Source organism: Erpetoichthys calabaricus, chromosome 16 (assembly GCF_900747795.2).
Source record: "Erpetoichthys calabaricus chromosome 16, fErpCal1.3, whole genome shotgun sequence".
In the NCBI taxonomy this organism is placed as follows: Eukaryota; Metazoa; Chordata; class Cladistia; order Polypteriformes; family Polypteridae; genus Erpetoichthys; species Erpetoichthys calabaricus.
In genome coordinates, this window is record NC_041409.2 from 11,332,271 (window position 1) to 11,355,108 (window position 22,838).

A 22,838-nucleotide genomic window follows, 5' to 3' on the forward strand; every position below is an offset into this window, starting at 1 on the left:
ATGTGTGGTGAGCGTTGTACTGGCACAAAAATGACCGAGGTTGCATCATCCAGGTGGATGCTACACATTAGAGGTGGTTGAAGAGACTCCCCACTCACTGAATCACTTTGAGCAGTGAGAAAGGCACTATATAAACTATTATTACAATTATTCTGAATTCTGGGCATTGATTTTAACATTACCCTTTACCTGAGCCTAACTACTAACAGAAGTTCCCAAGGTTTGTGGAGGGCTGATTCTCTGAAATGTATGTTTGTGTAAGTTTTCAGCATCACACACTGCTGTGTGTGCCCATTTTTTTATTGTATTATTTGAGAAATCAGAATTGTAAGAGACGTATTTATAGAGATATTTCAACAGCAACATGTACACATTTGTTCAAGCTAAAGGGCTTGGCACGCTCTTGTGATTGCATCACACAATAACATGTTGATTAGCTTTCGTCAAATTAATAAAAAAATAAATAAAATAAAAAAAACTACAGTAACATATGAGAATATTGGATGCATTTAATATATCTTCCACACAAATACATCAATTAGTTTTTAATCTTACTCCTTAAAGTATACAGGGGCATAATAAGAGATGTACTTATCAGTACCAACCACTTCAAATTCAGGAAATGCAAAAACATTCTCACACAGTCTTTAAACTTTATGTAAATAGCATTACAGTATACATCACAATAAGCAGTTATATGCAGTACCTTCTAAGCAGCACATTTTTCATGAAGTGATTAGAGTTAGTATTGATATGACAGGGCAAAATAAATAGAAAATGTATATAGACAAACATTTATAAAGATATTAGGGAATTTTTAGAATTAAAAATTCCCTTTTCAGTTCATTTCAGTGAAAAACAATACTAAACTACTCAACAGCAAAAAATAAACTATATACACAATACAGCTCACTTCCTATTGGACAAGTTCAGACGGCAGTATCCATGTGATAACTGCTACAATAAGTATATGTGTTTGTGCATTTTCTAAACCAAGTTTGGGATTGTGAGGGGTGCTGGTTGTTTTCACCGAACAACCAGTGAAATATAAAACAAACAATGCAAGGTCAACTAGCCACTAAGCCAAATGACTGTATAAAATTTTATATTACTGTTACTTGAAGATTTAATTTTAGCCACCACCAATGCCCAGAATGCAGACTTATTTGCAAACTTTATTTTATGCATTTGTATTTGACCATTATGTGTGCATTGACCTAACTACCAGACTATAAACACTGCAGCTTCAACCAAACGTTTGCAAAATTTATATATTTTTAATGTTGAAATTGAGTAAACATGACAGCATGCTCAACAGGACTTTGCCAAAAAAATGACTAAAACATAAAACTGATAATTAATTCAGAGTGTAAATAAATATGAAAAATCAAGATTTATGTAAAACGTTACCAATTATGCACTGGATGTGATGCATAATACAAAATAATTAAAAGCTGCATGAATAAGCTGCTAACAATAGAATGTTTTAATGATACTTTTAAAACAAATCAACAACCAACAAAATATAACATTGTTCTTTATTACTTTTAATAGTGCATAATTTAAAAATATACCATACCATATTTATTTGTTGAGCGCTTAAAAACACAGCATTACAACCGACCAAAGCGCTGTACAGTTAAAACAAACAGGACTAAAAACAAAATAATTAAAAGCAAACATTACGAGAGCATTTGAGCTAAGAAACTAAAAACAGGTCAGAGGACCCAATAAAATAGAGAAAATAGCGAAAAACAAGTAGAAAATAAAACAAGTTAAGAATTAAAAGCTAATGTGAAGAAGTGCGTTTTTAAGTGTAATTTGAATGTGGCAACTGAAGTGGCTTGCCTTACCACTAAGGGTAGGGAGTTCCAGAGCCTGGGTGCACCGACGGAGAAAGCCCTTTCACCACGAGCTTTGAAACGTGCCTTGGGAACGGTTAGAAGCAGCTGATCTGCAGATCTAAGAACGCGAGGGGGATTGTATCGATGGAGCAAGACACTCAAATAGGTGGGTGCTAGACCATTTAATGCCTTATAAGTTAGGAGGAGTATCTTAAAATCGATTCTGAATCTAACTGGCAGCCAATGTAAGGTTTTTAAAATTGGAGTAATATGTTGGCCTCTGCCACTCCCTGTTAGAAGCCTTGCAGCCGCATTTTGAACCAGTTGTAGTCTAGAAAGAGTGGCTTTGCTGATACCATAAAGGCAGGAATTAGAGTAATCAAGCCAGGACGTAATAAATGCATGGATTACTGATTCCAGGAGATGGTTAGACAGAATAGGCTTGAGTTTGGCGATACGCCTGAGCTGGAAAAAACAGGATTTTACTGTGCTGTTGACTTGAGCATCCATTTTCAGGAACGAATCCATTTTGATTCCGAGATTAAAGACAGACGAAGTTACTGGAGTGGGAAGAGAGTCGAGGCCAAAAGATGGAGTCTGTTTGTAGTCAGGACTAAAAACAATGACCTCGGTTTTTGAATCATTCAGGTGAAGGAAATTTACAGCCAGCCAATCCTTAATGTCAGATAGGCAGTCGAGGAGAGGTTTGGTGGAGTCAGTTGGCTTAAGAGAAAAATAAATTTGGCAGTTGTCAGCATATAGATGATATGAAATTGCATGTTTTCTAAAAATTTGCACCTAAAGGCAGAATGTAGATTGAAAAAAGTAGAGGCCCTAAAATAGAACCCTGGAGGACCCCACATGGGAGTAGGACTGATTCAGATGAAAAATCGTCCAACATGACTCTAAGAGTCCTGTTGCAGAAATATGACCTGAACCAGTCGAGGGCTGAGCCAGATACACCAGCCCAGGATTCGAGTCGGGAGATCATGATGCCATGATCGATTGCGTCAAACGCAGCAGATAGGTCGAGAAGAACCATAATCACATGAAGTCCTGAGTCCAATGCCAAAAGGACGTCATTTAGGACACGTAAATGCACGGTTTCTGTGCTATGTTGGGGCCTAAAGCCTGACTGAAAAAGGTCCATTACCTGATGGTCCTGTAAGTGATGAGTTAATTGCTCATAAACTACTTTTTTCTAGTATTTTTGACAAGAAAGGTAGTTTGGAAATTGGACGAAGATTGGAAAGAACGGCAGGGTCTAAATCAGGTTTTTTCAGAATTGGATGTACAACTGCGCGTTTGAAAGCACGAGGAACTATAATATAATATATACATTCATTCCTTAAGAACCATGCAAAGAGCAAACAGTATTAAAAAGCACCAGTTTATATAGTCATTGCATAAAAATAACTAACTAGACCTAAAAAAAGTAAAAGAAATTTTTCACTTACTCATTCAATTACTTAAATGTCCTAAAAGAACCACATACATGCTCTAAATGCTCCAATTGAAAAAAAATATTGGCATGTATCAATATTTTGAAGCACTTCTTATATTTGAAATCATTACATCAATTCTATTTATAAAACCAAAATCAGTCTTTTTTCTTTAAAAAAAAAAAAAAAACATGAAATTGCCAGATGTTTCTGCATTTCAGCACAAGAACAAGTAGTAGCTTATAACTAAGTAACTAGAGCTGTTTTTAATACTATCTATCATGCACATGCTTAAAAACTGCTGAAAAGCAAACTTTGTGATTGTTGGAGAAAATAACATTTAAAGCATATATTGTATTATCAAGAACCTGGAATTACTCAAAGCATGGGTACAGGTATGCACTAGAATCAACAATAATTAGCACAGAGAAGCATTATCCAAGTCAAGAAACTGATTGCCACATCATGCCACTGGAATCGTGATAACCTTAAATTTACATATTATTTTCAATCTGGCATTGTAATGTAAAATGTAGAAGTTTTACCATAAAATGAAATAATCTATTGTTATCTACTCAAAGGCAGTACAAAAGTGCTTCTTAATGAACAAGTGTATTTTTGCACCACTGAATATTATGCAAACACAAATAGTATTACTCGCATTACACATTTACTTTATAAAGGTGAATCAGAAAATGAAATGCCAATAGCTAGCACATTTTTCTGCTATTTCTGTAATATTAGATTTTAAACAGAAAAATTAAGACATTTTATCAGCAAGACCAAATAATAGAATATCAAACTAATCTAAAGAAGATAATCTGAAAAATTACTTTAGTTAAACTTTGTGTAATAACATACTTATTTTTGCTTAAACTTTATCAAGATGCAATCATATCTAACATGGTTCTACGGAATAAAGGTTAAATAGAATAGAGTATGCTTTTCTTTAAATTCATATTTGTATCTTGCCAGGACTAACAGCATATCTGTATGAACGGTTTTTAAGGTAACTAAAATGACTTCAAAGGAATGTTATCAGATTGGCTTATGTATCAGACACACAAACATACTGTTTTGCATAGAACAGATAACAAACGCTAATTAAGTACTCTACTGCTTTGATCAAATTTTGTAAATTATGCAAAATGCCTGTTGCCAATGTATTTCCACTGTAAATGCAAATTCATGAAATTAACTGATAAAAATAAAACCAATTCAAAATTAAAAAAAAAAAATAATCAACCTGATTTCACCAAATGCAAGGATACATTTTAATTGCTTAGTTTAATAAACACACAGTTTTTTTGTTTGCATTTATGATACTTTATCATTTTACAATAGAATGCAAACTATGCAGTCTAGGGCTGCAAGAAATAATCATCATTATTGATAAGTCAATTATTAAAAACATTGGCAATAATCTCTTTCATTGATTAGTCAATTAGTCATTAGCTGAGTATGTTGTGCCACACAGTTGCGTCACTACTTCATTCAGTTGTGAACCCATTTGTAAAAAGGCAGACAGTACAGAAACATCAGAAAAGACAGAGCAACCTAAGACTTCCAGAGTTTGCGAGAACTTTACTCTGAACACAGGGAAAAAAAAAAAAAAGGTTGCGAGTTGCAGAATGTGTAGGTCTGACCTCGTACGGCACAACAGCACAACAGAGATGCACAAACATTTAATCAGAAAACATACTATTATAGTCTCTGTGGAGGAGTAAGACTCGCCATCATTGCTGTAAGTTGAATGTTGCTTCAGTGTTATGTGATTACAGATATGTGAATGGAATGTTTGATAATCTAGGCATAATGACATGACTTCTGGCTCCCTACAATGTGAATAAAACACTAAACATTCAGATTTTTATTTGCCTTATTTATACAGTATATCTATTTATTTTTGAACATGGCCACTCTGCCAAATTATAATGCGCAACATGTTTATTTACAAAAAATTGTTGCAAAGAAACGTTAAGTCCCTGTCTGAGCAGAAGATTTTTTTTTTCCAGTCTCGTATGCAAAGGAAATCAAACTCTCACCAAGAGTGCAGAGGTGAATCTCACAGCACATCAACTGCAACCTAAAGACATATTGTTCATTCCATGTCAAAAGGCAGGAGCAGGATGGAAAAGCAAAAGTTCCAGACTAGCTTGCAGTTGGATTTTAACTGGCTTTTATACAATTTGGAGTAAGACGCTATAATGTGTAAGTGCTGCTGCAGCAAGCCTAGTGTACCCGGTAAAACAGATTTTGTGGCAGGATCAAACTTTTAAAATGCTAAAATCTAACACAGCACACTTCTGACAGTAAATGACATGCGGCAGGCAAATGTACCAAAGAATCTGCGAAGGTAAAAGGTTTCCAGAAACAAAAAAGACAAATGATGATCCAAAAAGATACTGTATGACCTTTCCCGTGCTCCCAACCAACCTTTAAATTAAAATAAACTCAGCATATTACATAATAAAAGAAGGGCTGAGTTTCAAACAAATTAAACCATTTGCTTTGCTGCAAAAGGAAAATAGTTGGGACATTTCCTCAACATATGACAACTACTTTCAAACATTACATAAAAAATAATAATAATAACAATAAAGTCATGATGGTGCAACAGATTCTTCAGTAGTGGAATTTTGTTGTGATCAGATATTTACATGATGCTTTGCCAGAAACTGAAAGAAAAAAAGTAACATCAAAATTAAACATGCAAGTTATTAAGTGTGTGTTTAGTGTGATTCTGAATACATAAGCCAAATTGTGAGCTTAGTTAATTTATTGAAAACTGTTGCTTTTAAGGAAATATTGTGTGTGCGTTTTCATTGCACTTCTACAGCCAGAAGTGCTACTAAGTGTTTTATTTATTACTATTTCTTTTCAATGTACTATATACATTTTATACAAAAACCTATATATTATTCAAAATACCTTCAAAAATTTCATTTAAAAAATACATTAGAAATTTTTATTCCCATCTTGTTATTTAATGAAAAGTTCCATTTGATGTTCCTTGGTTTAAATTTGAAATTAACTTTAACAATCCAACAATTGATTAATCGACAAAATAATCACCAAATTAATCGATTATCAAAATACAGTAATTGTTAGTTGCAGCCCTAATGTAGTCAAAAGTATGTTTCTCTCTGTAAATCCCTTAAGTAAGCACATTTATATCTTATCAAACAATACAACTCTTCTCACTTGCATTTTATCCATTATCGGCAAATATTCTCTAAATTGATTCTTCTGCAAGGACTCAACTGACACTGTTTGTACGATACTTCCATTTCACCTACTGTTCAGTGCAACTTTATTATGTACATTCGAGATGTAATGTACTATAACCTATTTATTGTTCAGCTTTAAAAATATATTATTTAGTTTATTAATCATCTTATTATATATTGTGCTATGACAGGAACCACAATGATTGCTTGACTGATATAACAAAATCAGGGTTCCAAAATTAATCACAATATTATTGTTAAAATGATTTTACCCACTGTGGTATGGTCTTTTGATTGTGGCCATTTGAAATAAACATAGAGCATAGTACTAGATTCACTGTATCATATTTAAGCATCTGTTATAAACTACGGTGGCACTTAAGTACAACTGTTTTCTCCAAAGGCAAACTGTGCGTTCTGAAAATGTCTTTCAAAAAATAAAGGCATTTTCATATTTATAGAAAACATATACATACATATACACACATACACATATATAAAGGAGTGATTTGTCATAGTATAGTATTTGATCCCAAAACATATTCAAAATTCTCAGCCTTAATTGACTATATTCACTTTTAAACAGTGTGATGGTTTTCGAGTGTGCTTGTTATGTCGTCTCTCTCTCTCTCTGCAATACAAACTTCCAATGTGTAGTTGAAATGATTAAAAGTGATCAACTTAGTTTTTTTAAAACAAAAACTGTCTCTCTTGATACTGAAGAAATAACCTAAGACAACGCATTGGTAAAGTGATGGTTTGGAAGTATTCGGGTTTCCAAAGAGATTATGCTTATGCAATACATATATTGAGTAAATAATGAAAATTATGGAAATATAATCAAATATATTTTCAGCTTTCTGAAGCATAATGGCAGAGTTCAGTGTTCTTGTCACATTATATATTTTTTATTTTATTGTAATCATTCCATACAAATAGATGAATTTTTACAAAAGATAGGATTGAAAACAAGTCGCCCCCCACCCTTCACATTATATTTTCTGATCCACCTCTGATAAAGGCTTCTTTCAAAATGCACAACTAATTAATAATCATAAATGTCTTATTACAATATCTGCTGAATATTGACTTTACCAATGAAGAAAAAATAGTATAAGCTGTTAGTATATGAAAATGATTCTTAAAATCATGAGATAAAAAAATTATAAAGACATCAATTAGAAAAATATGCCTATTGCAATGACAGCTCTGCTGAATTAGAAACTGTGCAAGAAAAACTGAAAAATTAGTAAGAACAGTAAGATAAACAGTATTTTGACAAACACATTGTAAATTTCTTTAATTGGTAAAATGGGGGACCTAGTTTTAGCTAAAAGTCTTGTTTTAATATATTCTCCAAGTATTCCAACTGTATAAAGACAGAACTGTTTCAGCTATTTCAGTTACTAAGTCACATTCTCTGAACCACATGACCATTCACATGGGATTCTTGTGCACAGGAAACACTATACATTCCACTATACTTAAACTAGGGCAAGAATAGAAATTCAAACAGCTTTTCCATTCAGAAAACATCACCCAAAATGATTTGCCCAAAAAAAAAAATATATATATTTTTGGTACAAAGTACAAAACAAGAAAAACAATACCAGACTGCATTCTAAAGAGAAAAAAAAAAACACACACAAATATGTACATCCAACTTTTATTATGCAGATTACTATAAACAGAGTACTGCAACATTAAATGTGCTAAGTGAGCAGGGTTGAATTAATAAAATTGTAATTAACAGTCTAATGACTTAGCCTCTAGACTCTGCTGCCTTAGAATCAAGCACAATCACAGTGGCATTATTTAAATAAAATATGAAGTCAAAATTTAACCATCAAATAAAAACACTGCAATCAATATGAAATAGTGTAGAATGGTTATAAAAAAAGAAAAACCTTTACACCTATAAACAACTGGAAAATGAGCAGTCTCTGTTCCCAGCAAATTAGAAAGCCTGCAACATCATTTTTTGTTGCTCCAGCAGCTGCTTACTTTCCATGTCAACTGCAACCATGTTTCCATGGAGACACATATACAAGAAATTTCTTCTATGCAGCCAAGGACCAGATGGCAATGAACTCTAAAAGTCACATGGAAAGACTGTATCACTCAAGCTAAAACTGAGGAAGGGTACATTTCACCACATAACTGCCATAAATCAGACACTTAGACAGCATTTCTACTCTGAACCTAACACAGAACAACACCCTGTGGCAGCTTTCTGGAAACAATTGCACATATTATGAACCTTCTCTCCTTTTTGCAGCTATTGCTCTTAAAGTTAAAGATACTTCTTATGTAAAATGTGTTTTTTTTCCCTTGAAATATTAATTGATCTCTAATGTCTTTTAATATCTACAGAAACAAATTAATTAATAAAGATTACCATTATCTAAGTACATTACACGTGCAAACACTATCGAAATATAGTATGGTTTAAATAGCTATTCCTTCAACTAACACACATTCCTAAACAACTCCTCTCAAAGAAAACCTCATACTGTATTGTCAATATTAAACAATGATACAAGCTCAAAAGAAAAATGGGATTCATATATTAAACAAACTATGGACAATTTCATTGTAGAATTTCATATTTACTGAGACTCAAATCAAATAAAAACTGATACGTTGACCTAAGTGGAGTGAAATGGGTTATCTGTACATATAAAAATTGATTAGCTAGATACTATTAGTTAAAACTAGCATGTTTTAGGGGAACAAACTACATCAACACATTAAACTTTTTTTTAGCCAAGCGTGTGCTCTGTTCCATTATATATGAAAGATTTCAGAAGCAGGAGTGATTTGTTGCTTCCTTTTTTAGGGGCTAAAGATATTTAAATGTTAATTATATCTTAAGTATATAAAGGCATTTTTGGGAATTCAACTCACCCCATAAATTCTGGGAGAGTTTTACAATATGATATGTTATTTGCTTTTACAATTGACCAACTTGTGTCATGTATGTTCTGCTCTAAAATGTCTCCAAACCCAGGACACAAAAGTTTCCATCACTCGGATGAATTAAGGGTTTATTAGTAGTCTTTATTAAAAGCTGGAAATATTTATAATGAGTTTCAAAAATTAAGATGTAAAAATTTTAAACAAGAAGGGAAGGAAGCTTAATAACTTTAAGAGAGGCATTGATTATTAACATTTTCTCCAAACACTTGATTTTTGGGAGATGTAGGAACTGAAACTCTTGCCAGGGAACAGGACAGAAGTGAAACATATGCAATAAAGTCATTTAGAATCTGAGAATTTAAAATGTGTGGAAAATTAAAAACTGTCCCCAGCAAAGGAAAAAAAAAAAAAACAACAACATAACTGCTTTCTTTTGAGTTTACAATTTCCATAATAGTAATTACTTTTTTTTATAAACTTTGGAAAGTTCATAAACTAACAAAAATTGTAAAAATTCAAAACTTACCTGACTTCTGTCTTTGTCCACCTTTTTAAAACATTTGTTTAATGACAAATTATGCCTCACAGAATTTTTCCACCCTGTCGGAGCATTAGCAAAGTAGGGAAAATGTTCCAGGATCCAATTATATATATCCTTTACTGGCAGTCTCTTGGAAGGAGAATCCTCAATTGCCATAAAGATTAGGCAGCTGAAAGAATATGGTGGTTTGCAGTTTGGGTTTTGCTTAGCATCATAGGGCAGATCAGAATGAGCAGGGGAGGGTGGAGTATCATCATCAATATCCTGAACAGGGCTAACACTACGCAAGACTGGGTCCCCAAAACTATTGAGCAAATTTTTGCTCTCATGCAGCCAGTTCAAGTTTGTTAACTCTTCATCCTCCATGGCCCCCTTTTCTGATTTGACAGTAGGCAGTGTTAGGTCCAGCTCCTCTACTTCCTCAAGAGTCTTAGTTAGAGAGCTACCTGGATAACATGGTCTTAATCCACTGGAAACACTGATCCCGGAATTCTCCGGCTTCTTACTGGGAGGCATGACTGGACCCATTTAGACCAAGACTCCTGCATCAAAATAAAACCACAGCAAAAGTCAAACAGCAAAATAGTATTCTACAGAAGATCACAAGGTATACTTCATAGCATGAAAATTAAATAATAAGTTTAAAGTGTGAAATATTTATATGTTGGTGACATGCATTACTGCTACTTTGGTGAAGATTCTAACAGTCTTGGAAACAGGCAACAGAGTATCTGAAAACGTATGGGGGAGCAGTACCAAAAAGTATCAAGCTGATTGGTTTTGAAGGAGAGGATCTAAATGGATAGGTTAATTTTTTCCTAAAAACATGAAAGTGCTAAAAGATACTTCAATTAAAAAAAAAAACACACACACACAAAAGATTTAAGATATAAAGCATATGCCACTTAAAAGCAAAATAATTTTCATAAAGGAAAAACACTGCTAAAGTGTCTAAGATGTTGTGGCCTGGAGGTTTAGGGGGTGAATTCTAATCCACAAGCTCCACTATCCACTTTGTGTGATTTAATGTGCCTAGGTTTTTTTTTTCATATCTGCATAGGTAGACAAACAGATATGTGGCTAAAGAACCATCCTGCAATGATATTTACTATAAAAATTGCAAGAAATGATAACAACAACATTAAAGAAATGCTGAAATGAATGCATGCATTACCTGAAATCAACTGTGATTTTTTTCCTAGAGATATGTGAAGAAAATAAAATGCACAAGAAAAAAAAATTCTCAAGGTGAGGATTAGAACAATTCTGTAAATTTCAGGATGTAATGGGTACTTTTGTAACAGACTAGCTGAGCGGGGTTAAACTTTTCCTGTGTTTTCAAAAAAATATGATTGTGCAAAGTATTTTTTTAACAATCAACTGGGCAATAAAATCTACCTATCTTTTGTATTTAGCTGTTGTTATCAAGTGGTTACACTTTATTTTATATAGCACCTTTTATTGAGCCTTCAAAACAATAAAGCCGTATTTTATTGCTGCAACAAGGAATTAGCAGTCACTGCAATCCTGGTTCAAGAAAATAATTACAAATGGCTTGCAACTCCATTTTCTTCACTGCAATACAACACAGCTATGTCAAAAAGATGGAATTACAGAAGTTGCAATCTTCTTCAGGTTGTGGGAACTCGAACGCTGAGGGGCCAATGTGCTCTGTACACCTTTTCCCACAATTCAGCCAATTCAACTTTGGCTCCAAATGGAAGTTCAAGTCCCAGGAGCCTCTGAGCAGGAAAATTATATTATGGCTGACAGTAAAGTAATTTAATTGCACTGTTGCTATGGCAACCAACTGCTCTGTTTGTGTCTAATTTGCTTAACTGCCAGTCGCATACCCTAGGGATCTGATACACCATTCTTTCCGATTCTTTTGTCTTCTAAACAAACTTTTTCTAACAAATCCCAAAGGGGCGCACTTACCCAAATGAGTCATAAAAAGGTTCAGGTAGCCTCTGTAAGTTTTGGGAGTTTTGTTCCCCCCTCTCTCTCTCTCTCTCTCCAGTATGTACGTCCTATCTCCCTTATGCAAAGGAGTAATGCTTTTGCTTTAAATGGTGTTACCAAAAGACTCTACAATATGCAATGTTTAACAATAGAAGATCAATTCTGCGAAAACAAAAAACGATGCAAAATTAAGGGAGAAGCCTAAATCTATTAAAGGTTCCTTTTTTGCGCTCAGCGGCGTGCCAACACTAGGAGTAACGCGGCGTTCGTTGGCTTCTTATCTAATTCCACGTGTTCATTCCGCCACTGGGTTACAAAGTCGCACTTTAAAAGGCTCACCGCCCTGAATGTCCATTCGCGTCTGTACCTCCCCTGGCGTCGCGCTGCCACTGTTTGCTTAATAAAACAGAAACAAGAGGTCGAAACACGCGGTACAAAATATGCGTGTGCAATAGACGTTTATATTTACACCAAGATAAAAGCTTTTATTCTGTAATCGCTTTCTTTTTTCGTTTTCCGCATAGCGAAAGAAGTCCACGTCGATACTTTTCCAAGTATCCAAGTTAGCCGATGTTTCCCCCACCCCCCCGAGATTATTGCCATCTTACCTGAAAAGAACACAAGCGCAGGCTACTAAACGGACATTCTCGCTGTACTCGAAGTCAATCGCACTTTTCAAAATCCATGACGGAGCTTATCCCGAACCGAAACGAAGCAGCAAAAGTAAAAGCGCAGGACGCTGTACAGCCATTTCCAAACATCTTCAACACATTGTTATATTCCCCATGTAGAGTTTCTGTAATACAGAAAGCCTTGCGAATTCAGTCTTATCAAGACGAGAAATTGCTCCACAGAGAAAGAGAGAGGGGAAAAAAAAACGAACACATGACCAAGAGGAAAATAACGTGGGCAGGGCGTCATCGACGCTGCAAAACACATCAGCGCTCGAGAGCGGCTGGGAAAACGCGGCTGGGAAAATCCTTAGGGTGGGGGTACGACGGCGGAGGTTGGAATCGGGCGAGGCAAAAAAAAAAAAAAAAAAATCCAGTTTTGCGTACTTCAAGTCAGAAAGTCTGAGACAGGAAACGGTGGAAATGGCAAGGCGACTCGCCGCTGTGTTAGTGGAAACATGGCTTTTATTACTTAGAGCGCCGTAAAGCATGTTAAAAGAGAAGAGCGAACTACACACTCAAAGTTCTGCTGCTGGCAGCCCTCTAGAAGCCGTGTGTTTAAAGTTCTGATTATTACTTATTTGAAGTAAATACACTGTTTAGAGTACAGCTCTTAACGCTGCAATACGTTCACACACTCAATAAAAATACCGTGTTGATTTAGTCATTTATTTATGCCTGCACGCCACTTAATCTACTATTACTACCAATACTACTACTGTATTACCTGCCCTTAAGCTGTAATAAGTAAATCTGTGAAAAGTATGTTTAACTGTTAGTCTTCTGAATCTTGTAGTTTGTTCACTAAGTGCAATAATGATTAAAAGGAAAGTGCTTTGTGGAACTTTTAAAAGAACCTTAAAATAAATTGAGGATTAAACATCTAAAAAAAGGCAACCATTTAATCGTACTTTCAAAAGAGGCCTCAATTGCTGATATGCCTTTTATTCCGACTATATACGCCACACAGCACAGTTTCACAGTTGTTAGCTTTGCTCCCTTGTGGATCTAGAATCATTGATCTGAATTCCATGAATAGTCATTGTTCATGTGGACTTTTCCTGTACTTCTCATATATACAGTACGTGGGTTTTTGCCTCTAAGCACTCAGAATTTCCTCCACATCCCCATATTGTGAATTTCCCATTGGGATTAATAAAGTATCTATCTATCTATCTATCTATCTATCTATCTATCTATCTATCTATCTATCTATCACATGCCTGTTAAGCTAAACTGGCAATTCTTAGATTGTAAATAGTACATTAAAAATTGTAATAGTAGCAAATACAAAAAATGATACACAGCTATGGTTATTACAGCACTAATGTACTAGTAAGAGAAGATACAAATCCTGCAATAAAATACTGCACAGTCCTGGGGCAGTATTGGGCTTTTATGTATGTTGGATGCTTATCTATATTACTAAACGACAGTTTAATTTATGCACGGACGGCGCACGCACCGACGTGCATGCGCACTGTGCCTCGGACGGCGGACGCACCGACGCGCATGCGCACTTCGCCTCAGCGCCCCAGAGTCAAATCCAGCGGCTTCCCAGGGTCAGTAGGTGGCACCCAAACAACACATATTTGAATCACATAACGGTAATTCAGTATTAAAAGTAAGTTGGATTATGATTCCTAACAGTAAACGACCGGATCCGCCGCCATGGTCACTTCAGCACGCGAATCCGCCGCCGTCAGCAAACGACTTCTAGCTGACGACACAGCCATAGAAAAACAAAAAAGACACTGCATGGATAAAAACAATAAACGAAGGCGCCTACAACGCGCTTCTGAAACACCAGAACCAGATGAGTCACAGCTCCAAAAGAAACCGCTTTGGTACAAATATGTTTATTGAATTAAATGAAAAATGATGCACCCACCCTCCATGATATTGCATCCCTCCACATATCGGAGGGAACAGAATGTGATTGCCATTCTTGGATTTGCGATTCTTTCGAGAATCGCAGGCTTACTGGTTTAGGTCTTAAAGCAAAGAAGAGACATTGTTTGTGCAAAATAAGGAGCTGATATATTACATGATATATTTCACAGACATTTCTACTATACTTTAAAATATTAGCTCTTGTGAGTGATCATTCCCTACTGGCTGCTGAATTGCACCTTCTATACATCTATTTTCTAAAGCCAAGACTTTCATTATAGGGGTAAACACAACTGGAGACAATGCCAGGAGCATCATTTCTAGTCCAGGAAATATCCCATCTGGTACTATATACACACTTGTGTTCATTCATACAGAGTTAAATTGAGCAATTAACCTAACATTCACATCTCTGTATGATAAAAGGAGCGCAACTACATGGAAAAAACAAAATGAATGCAGGGGAGATGGTGACTCAGTACTGAACTCTGGGTCCTACAGCTATGATGCAGCAATCTCTGCAGTATTACAAGCTCTCTCAAACCAAAAATTAAAGTGTATTTATTAATGCTTATTAGTTTCTACTTATTTTATTTTAGTGAGGCTGTATGCAGGGCTGGGACTTAGGGTGGCATAGTGCCACAGTGGATAGTGCTGCCTCCTCACAGCTCTAAGGGACTATGTTCAAATTCTGGTTCTGTAATTGTCTACTTGGCGTTTTCCATTATTCCCCAAGTCTGTGTGTGTTTTCTTCTGGTACTCTTGATTTTCACCCACGTTCCAAAAACCTGCTGATTAAGTGGATTATCGACTCCTACTCCAGGGTGGGCTCCTACTTGTGTCCAACACTGGAAGGATAGGCTATGTACCTACATTGCATAAAATGATAACAAAAATATAGTTTAAAAACTGTCCAAATTAGGGTCCTCATCCCTCCATCTAAATGTAATCTAATCTCTATAAATAAGTAACATTGATTTTCTGACTATTAGAGTATCATGTAAAAAACACTGCACCTATTTCTACAAACCTTTGCAGTTATTTCCAGTATAGCCTAACTTAGAATATAGGTTAATAAAATTTTACTCTTTCTATGTATAAATATCTAGAAAAAAAAACTGAGACAGCCTAATTAAAAGTTTCTATTTTCGCTGGACCTTTGCGCCTCTTAATCTTAATATCACTAGAGCACATTGATGGATATCAATGTTATTTTTACTTCAAAAGAATTAGAAACAATTCCATAACAAGCTACCCATAATAAATATTAAGAATTTTAAAATATTTAAGTGTGTTGAAAAAGAACAAGATTTTTACTTTTGCCACTCAATAACTCTTTAACAGTTGATCTTATCAAAAAAAGTTCCCTCTTTTTTGAATGCTCATTTTATGACAAACAAAAAAGGTCATATTCAGTTTTTGTCTAGTGCATACAATAAGCAAGGAAATGACACACTTGTTGTGAGATCTATGCTTGAGCTGGAACACTTCATGGGGATCTGTCAGGAGTGCTGCTCGGCCCTCATTTGTTTTTCAGCAACTGAGTTGTAAGTGTCATCTCTGGTTTATTTTTCACATTCTATAATATTTCAAGAGTATTACTGAACTATTGAGATAATTATTATTACTGCGCTAAGAATTGTACTTTGCTGCAAAACTATTTCTAATTCTCTAAATCTTACACTTAATTTCACAATCACATTTTTCAAGGGCTTAATAAGCTCAGAAATAGTAAATGCTAAAATAATACTAAAAAAGAAAAAACCCACATCTTTCTTCTGTAATGAGGAACTCATAAGTGAAAGATCTGCTTTTATTTATTTTACACATGTAACATACATTTTATCATTCTTCTGGGTGAAGCCGGGTAGAATAGCTACAGTAGATTTAAAATCTTAATACATAATTCGCCTGCCTCCTCACTCACTCCCTCATGTCCGTCCGAAGCCAAATGCGCAGTCGCCTTCTGCGCACGTCCGAAGCCGAATGCGCAGTCGCATTCTGCGCAGCTGCCGAAAAACCTTACGAGACCGACATCCAACCCCAACATCGCGGCAGGCAGCGGATTTATGGCCGCAAAAATTCAAAGAGAAAGGCGACTTCGATTAAAGCTCTAGAGGCCTGAAAGGCGATTTCGACTATAGCTCGAGGCCTAATTACGCATTCTGATTCAATTACGCATTCATTCAATACACCTATATTAGGTTTGTGGTGCTTATACTTATTACTATTCCATATTGTATTGGAACATTCATCATTCAATATTATACTATAGGCCTGGAAAATTCATCAACTAACAGTACAAGCCTGTACAGTAATGAGTAAAGCGGACTACAATCATTACAAAACAACTTCTTCGTTACTTATCATTTGTTCTTCATACACTGCTGACACAAACTCGTGCCCGTTTATTCTTACGTTGTCGAAACGGACTCTTTGTCTAGTAAATAATAAATGTCATTCATTTGGCATAATGGCTTGAAATGTGGCCAGTAATCCTCCAAGGCTCTAGGTTAAGACTCCGCTCTTCATTTACTTCATTTTTCAGAGTAAGTATTTAAACTGACCATACTTAAACTGTCTATAAATATACCCTTCTGTAAAAATCATGATTTGCCATCCTTTTAGAACACTCTGGTGATCACCAGGAAATGTAAAGTGTGTGTCTGTAATACTGCTAATTGCTGAAAATATATCATTACCCTAAGATCATTTAAAAAGTCTTTTAAAATTTAAAATAAAGAAATTGCGTGCATGTGTGTTGTGGAGGTCAGTTTGGGTTCTTGCAAACAGTAAATTATTTTTAAGGACTTGACTTCATTAAGGACAAGGCACCATTAATGTCATCCTGTAGGAACAATACCACTGAGTGTTCCTCAGCCAAATACAAACAACAGACTCAAAAGACTGAAGCCTACAAAAGGCTGACCTCCAGAGGTCTACACTATTTAGATCTACTGATAACAATGACTAGACACACTAGTTGGACACAAGAATATTGACATATAGAAGAAGTAAAAAACATGACTGGTAATTTTGTTTAAAAATTCACTCAAAAATATGGCATGTTTGTTTAAATGAGCCACAAGGATGTAGTGAATAAGAATATTAAAGAGTATATGAAGTTTTTTTTTTTCTCTTCATTTATTTTTTATTTTTGAGACAAAAAAAAATATCCAGTCATTTTCTGAATCTGCTCATTCCATTTGTGTATAACAGGGGCAAGAGTGTAAACCCAGCAATATAGGCACAAAGATAGAAACCATTCTGAATGAGATACCAGTCCATTGCAGAAATTCATATGTATGGGCTAGTAATGAAAAGCTTCTAATCAACTGAATAGGTTATCTTGGGGCTGTGAAAAAAACTACATAAATATACACATGCACAAATGTGGCACCCCAGTTCAGATCTTAACTAGGGGGTCACTCACAGTGATATATAAGTGTTGTTCTCCTCAGGGACAACCTACTCCTCAGATAAGAGGCATTCAAATTAAATAAGTCATTAAATTACCAGTGACTGATTCAATTATTTACATATGTTTATTATTAAAAAGAGAATCAAAATCTAAAGAGCTTTTTACCTGTTACCTAATAACATCCCAGAAAAATATACCTGTGATATTACCATTACTACAGTTTTAATCTTGTCAAAAGGAAGATTTGTTGCAGCTAGGCTTCCATTGCAATGTTTTGCACTTCCTGTAGATTCAAAATAATGTTATTTGTTTCATGTATAGCAATATAGCATTGTCATTGACCTTCTATCTGGTTATAGATGCTTCAGAAAGATTCATTCATTCCAGTTCACTGCCTGTTTCTTTCATCTTATTGTTGGCAATATGTAGCATTTATTTCATTGAAGCTTTTCCTTTGTTTTATTTTTATTGTTTCTTATACAGTATGTAGTACCTGGAAGTTAAACATCATTATTCCAATGCTGCCTGCTGAAGCAGACAAACTAAGTGCCATTGCCTGGATTGTAGTGCATTTCCTAATAGCATGGACTCTGTTTTGTTTAGTACAGCTGGCCTTATATACTTTTACATTCAAAAGTTAAACACCGCAGAGTACTTTCAGAATAGATCAATAGGTGACAGAGTGGTTAGGTTAATAACTTGAAAAGCTGAGTGATGTGGACAAAGGTGTGCCTACTGCAGTCTGTCAAAAGCCAAGGAAGTTGCAGTTGTTAACAAGTGGGAAGAAAAAATATGTTTGAGTCAAGCTTCGATCATAATTTCCTGTAAGTCTATAAAATTCTGTGTATGGTATGTAGTTATTATTGTGACATTTTCACAATAATAACTACATTTTTTGTGAGAGATATATAAGACATACAGTAAAATTAAAAATTAACAGCTAGCTTTCTGAGCAGAGCAATTTTTGAAAAAAATTGTTTAATAAGCACACCATAGCCTATTGCTCTAGCATAAATTAAGGTACTCAAAGTCTATATCCTTGGTACTTCTTGTTGTAGCTATTAATAATAGGGTCTTGCTTCAGTTGAAAAAAATTACAAAGAAAAAATATTCAATACAGTAATGCTGTAGGAAAGAAGGGGCCTGAGTTACCTCGAAAGCTTGCATATTGTGATCTTTTTAGTTAGCCAGTAAAAGGTGTAATTTTGCTTGAATTCTCATTAAATGTACATAATTAAGAAAATTATTGATATATTAAATTTAAAGTGATGTAAACTATCAAACTTTGTAACTGTCATACTAGTCACAAAGAAACAAAAACCCACTTTTCATTAGCAATTGTCAAAGCATCAAAGACTTCTAGCTTTTGTTGTTATGATACAGAATTCATGAAAACCCAAGTCTTGGTGTATCAGTAGGGGGTTAATTTATTCTCAAACTGTGACATCCCTTATCAACATTCTTAAGTCACTCAAAGAGACCTGTTCAGGCAGGTTTGGTAAGAGCCAGTTCAAGATGCAATGAAAAGTAGAAACATTTGAATAGAAAGCAAGACAATAACTTAAGAGAAAAAGGAAAATAAATACATTAAATAAACTAAATTCACATTAAATTTTTAGTGTCCCCACAGGGAGTTTGTTCCAAACAGATCTTACAATAATCTGGTCACTTTTGCTGCTTTTTGACATTTTGTTATTGTACCTGGATGCTGCAATTATTACTGTAAGTAAACAATTAACTGAGATGTATCAAGCAGTTTATAGAAATACTCTAGTGGAAATAATCTTTTAAACCAAGCTAAAGACACATAACTTAATTTTCTTGTTATACACAGTTATAATAACAAGCAAATCTGAAAAAAAATAGAGAAATATGTTGTACTCTTTTTTTCCTTTTTGAAACGTTCAAGTGTCTCAGAAAATACTTTTTTGGGGGGAAAGGGAGCACAACTCTCAGAGAACGTGTTAAATTGGCATGCACTACAGATAAAAGACAAAAACCAATAGAGTCGAAAATCTCCTCCCTACTACTCTTTTGTGAAGTTGTTTAATCCCAGGGTTACTGGATCCACACAGTGTGTTAATAGATGGCCTCAATAAAACACAACAGTGAATGTAACACTGAAAAGAAGCAGCCGTCCTCTGTTACAAGCCAGCCAACTGCCAAACTGTCATTTTGCTGTTCAGCCAAACAGGAGACTTGTGTAATGTCAACCACAAAACTCATTTAAACTTTCAAAAGGCGACTAATGAGCCCATTCATGCTGGCAATAAATTATTCAGTAAAGCAGTGATCCCACTCAAGAGACTTGACAAAGTAAACTTTAAACACAGAGATCAACACAGCCTGTCTCTGGACAGTGCACAGTTCTTACAAAATAGAAAATATGTATAATATGTGCAGATGGCACCCTTTTTAAAATATTACTACATTATATTTTTATATTCAGTGTGTTTCGTCTTGCTTAATTTTGAAAAGAAAAACATTTGTTTAGTTGAATTCAAAACCGTTACTTGTTATGTATCTTCTGTAAAATATATTTTTCATGGACTTGCATAAATTACATATTACTAACACCAGAAAAACGTCCTTCCATTTTATGAACCCACTTTTTCCCTTAGTGTCAAATGTAGACAGATCTAGTGGCAGTAAGAAAGTCTGGACTGGATGCCAGTCTACTAAATGCAGGGTACAATTAAATGTAAATATTCACAATCACTCACATTGGTCCATATTAACCTAACATTAGGCATATGATGAAGCTAAGGATTCTAAAGAGAAAACCCACACAGATATAAGGAGTATGTGTAAACATTATACAGACAAGTGACTGGGCTGAGAACTGAATCCAGATCCATGGAGTCATTGTGGAGCAGTGCTAACTACTAAACCACAGCTCTCCTAATATGAGTAGCAATTACTATATGTTAAAGTTAGCACCCATCTGCAGACCATTCTTCCACCAGTGAGTTATGCTAAGATGTTAAAACTCACATGCAACATCCTTTGTTTTTGTTTAGGACAGTTTTTCATGCACATAAGGTGTTGCGACAATCTTATTATTCTCTCCTAAAACACTTTGTACATTAGTAAAAGAGTTCAGCAACAGCATAAGCACACCACCAACAAATCTCACTTATTAGTATTCTTACAGTACTATTTTGCTACATGCCAAACTGTAGGTTTCAAAAAAGTCACTTAATTCTGTCCATTTTTACAACAATAAAATAACTATTCTAAATACATAGGGAGGAAAAAAAACAAGGTATGTGCAAAACATGGCAAGTCTTGACTCATCTTTCTGTTTACCTGACAGAATTCCAGTGCTCTTGCTTGAGAAGGGTGTTGGCAACAATCTTTTCTAGGATAGGTGTCATATGTCTTGCCTCTATAACCTGTCTGACAAGTGAGACTGTCTTGCATCTAATTGGTAGAAATCGGCTTTGCTTCCTGTAGTGTTTTTTTAGACATCACATCTTAATTTATGTAAAAACAGCCAGAGCTATATCGGATGATTCTTAACATTTAATACCAATCTGCAACAACTGACAGTGTGTAGAAAGTCCAACTTTATTAAACAACACCTCATATAACACATCTTTTATATTAGCGTATTCCAAAACAGTGCCCTAAAATCTTTTTAAATTGTGTTTTCTTCAAGCAAAGCTTTTTTTTACTGTCTAATGGAATTTCATTTTTAGAAATATGTTTTTATCTTTTTTTCAAGCAAATACATGCTTTTTTTTGTATTTTGGGCTTTTCTTTTTAATTATTTGGTTTTATATGTATTAATCACTTTTTCATAATAACTATATTAAGATTATTCCTGAATATCTCACTTCCATAAAGCTACCTATGTATTCAATTTTGGTTTTGAAGGAAGAATTTGAGATCATTAGTTATTCAGAAGGCGGCACGGTGGCGCAGTGGGTAGCGCTGCTGCCTCGCAGTTGGGAGACCTGGGGACCCGGGTTCGCTTCCCGGGTCCTCCCTGCATGGAGTTTGCATGTTCTCCCCGTGTCTGCGTGGGTTTCCTCCGGGCGCTCCGGTTTCCTCCCACAGTCCAAAGACATGCAGGTTAGGTGGATTGGCGATTCTAAATTGGCCCTAGTGTGTGCTTGGTGTGTGGGTGTGTTTGTGTGTTGGTTCCTGCCTTGTGCCCTGTGTTGGCTGGGATTGGCTCCAGCAGACCCCCGTGACCCTGTGTTCGGATTCAGCGGGTTGGAAAATGGATGGATGGATGGATGGATAGTTATTCAGAAAAGATATGCAACATTTTCATTCAGTATTTATGCATTAAAAATATTCTACATAAATAAGTCTGAAAATTATATTTTTGAACGATGCTAGGAAATTACTCTTAGTGCAATTCCAAATACATTTCCACTTTAAATGTTATAGTATTAAAATATATCAAAATCAAAATTAGAATGGAGAAAAAGAAATAAATATGTAAAAAAGCTTGCAAGCTACAAAGTGTGTCTCACAAAACTACAAAACTCACAAACAACAAGTGGACTAAAATTAACCTTGTGTTCCAGGTCAAAGTACATTTTCATTTACTAGTCAAGTAAAGATCAAAAGTCTGTGCTTACTTCTTATCTTCAGAGAAAAAGATAACATATTCTATCACTTTGTATGCATGTGTGTGTGTATGTGTGTAAGCAGTTATTAAAAACTGACATACTAAAATTGTTTTTGTAACACTTCATCTGAAAATAAGCAGGTGCCATTTAGAAGACATTTCACAAAATACTAATTAAATATATTGCTAATTAACAGACTTTAGCATACTATGCTAAGTTGAACTTATTACTGTAGTAAGAAAAACACTTTTCCAAATAGTCACTTGAAAATGTTGCTAGAAGTAAAGGCTTATTTATAAAATATACTTACCTTAATTACTGCTTCAATA

General features: G+C 34.9%; 1 protein-coding gene across 6 annotated transcripts in view; it reads right to left on the reverse strand.

The window, feature by feature from the left end:
• The window catches only part of foxn3 (forkhead box N3), a 287,971-nt gene that overhangs the window by 193,739 nt on the left and 71,394 nt on the right, over nt 1-22,838 (reverse strand). For 4 of the 6 annotated variants that reach the window (XM_028822123.2, XM_028822126.2, XM_028822120.2 and 1 more), the window contains exon 2: nt 9,962-10,518. In XM_028822123.2, coding sequence (XP_028677956.1) covers nt 9,962-10,504 — 543 coding nt within the window. In that variant the 5' untranslated portion in view covers nt 10,505-10,518. Of the gene's footprint in view, nt 1-9,961; nt 10,519-12,546; nt 12,887-22,838 lie in introns of those variants that run through there. The other 2 variants (XM_028822121.2, XM_051920169.1) reach the window with 2 other exon arrangements.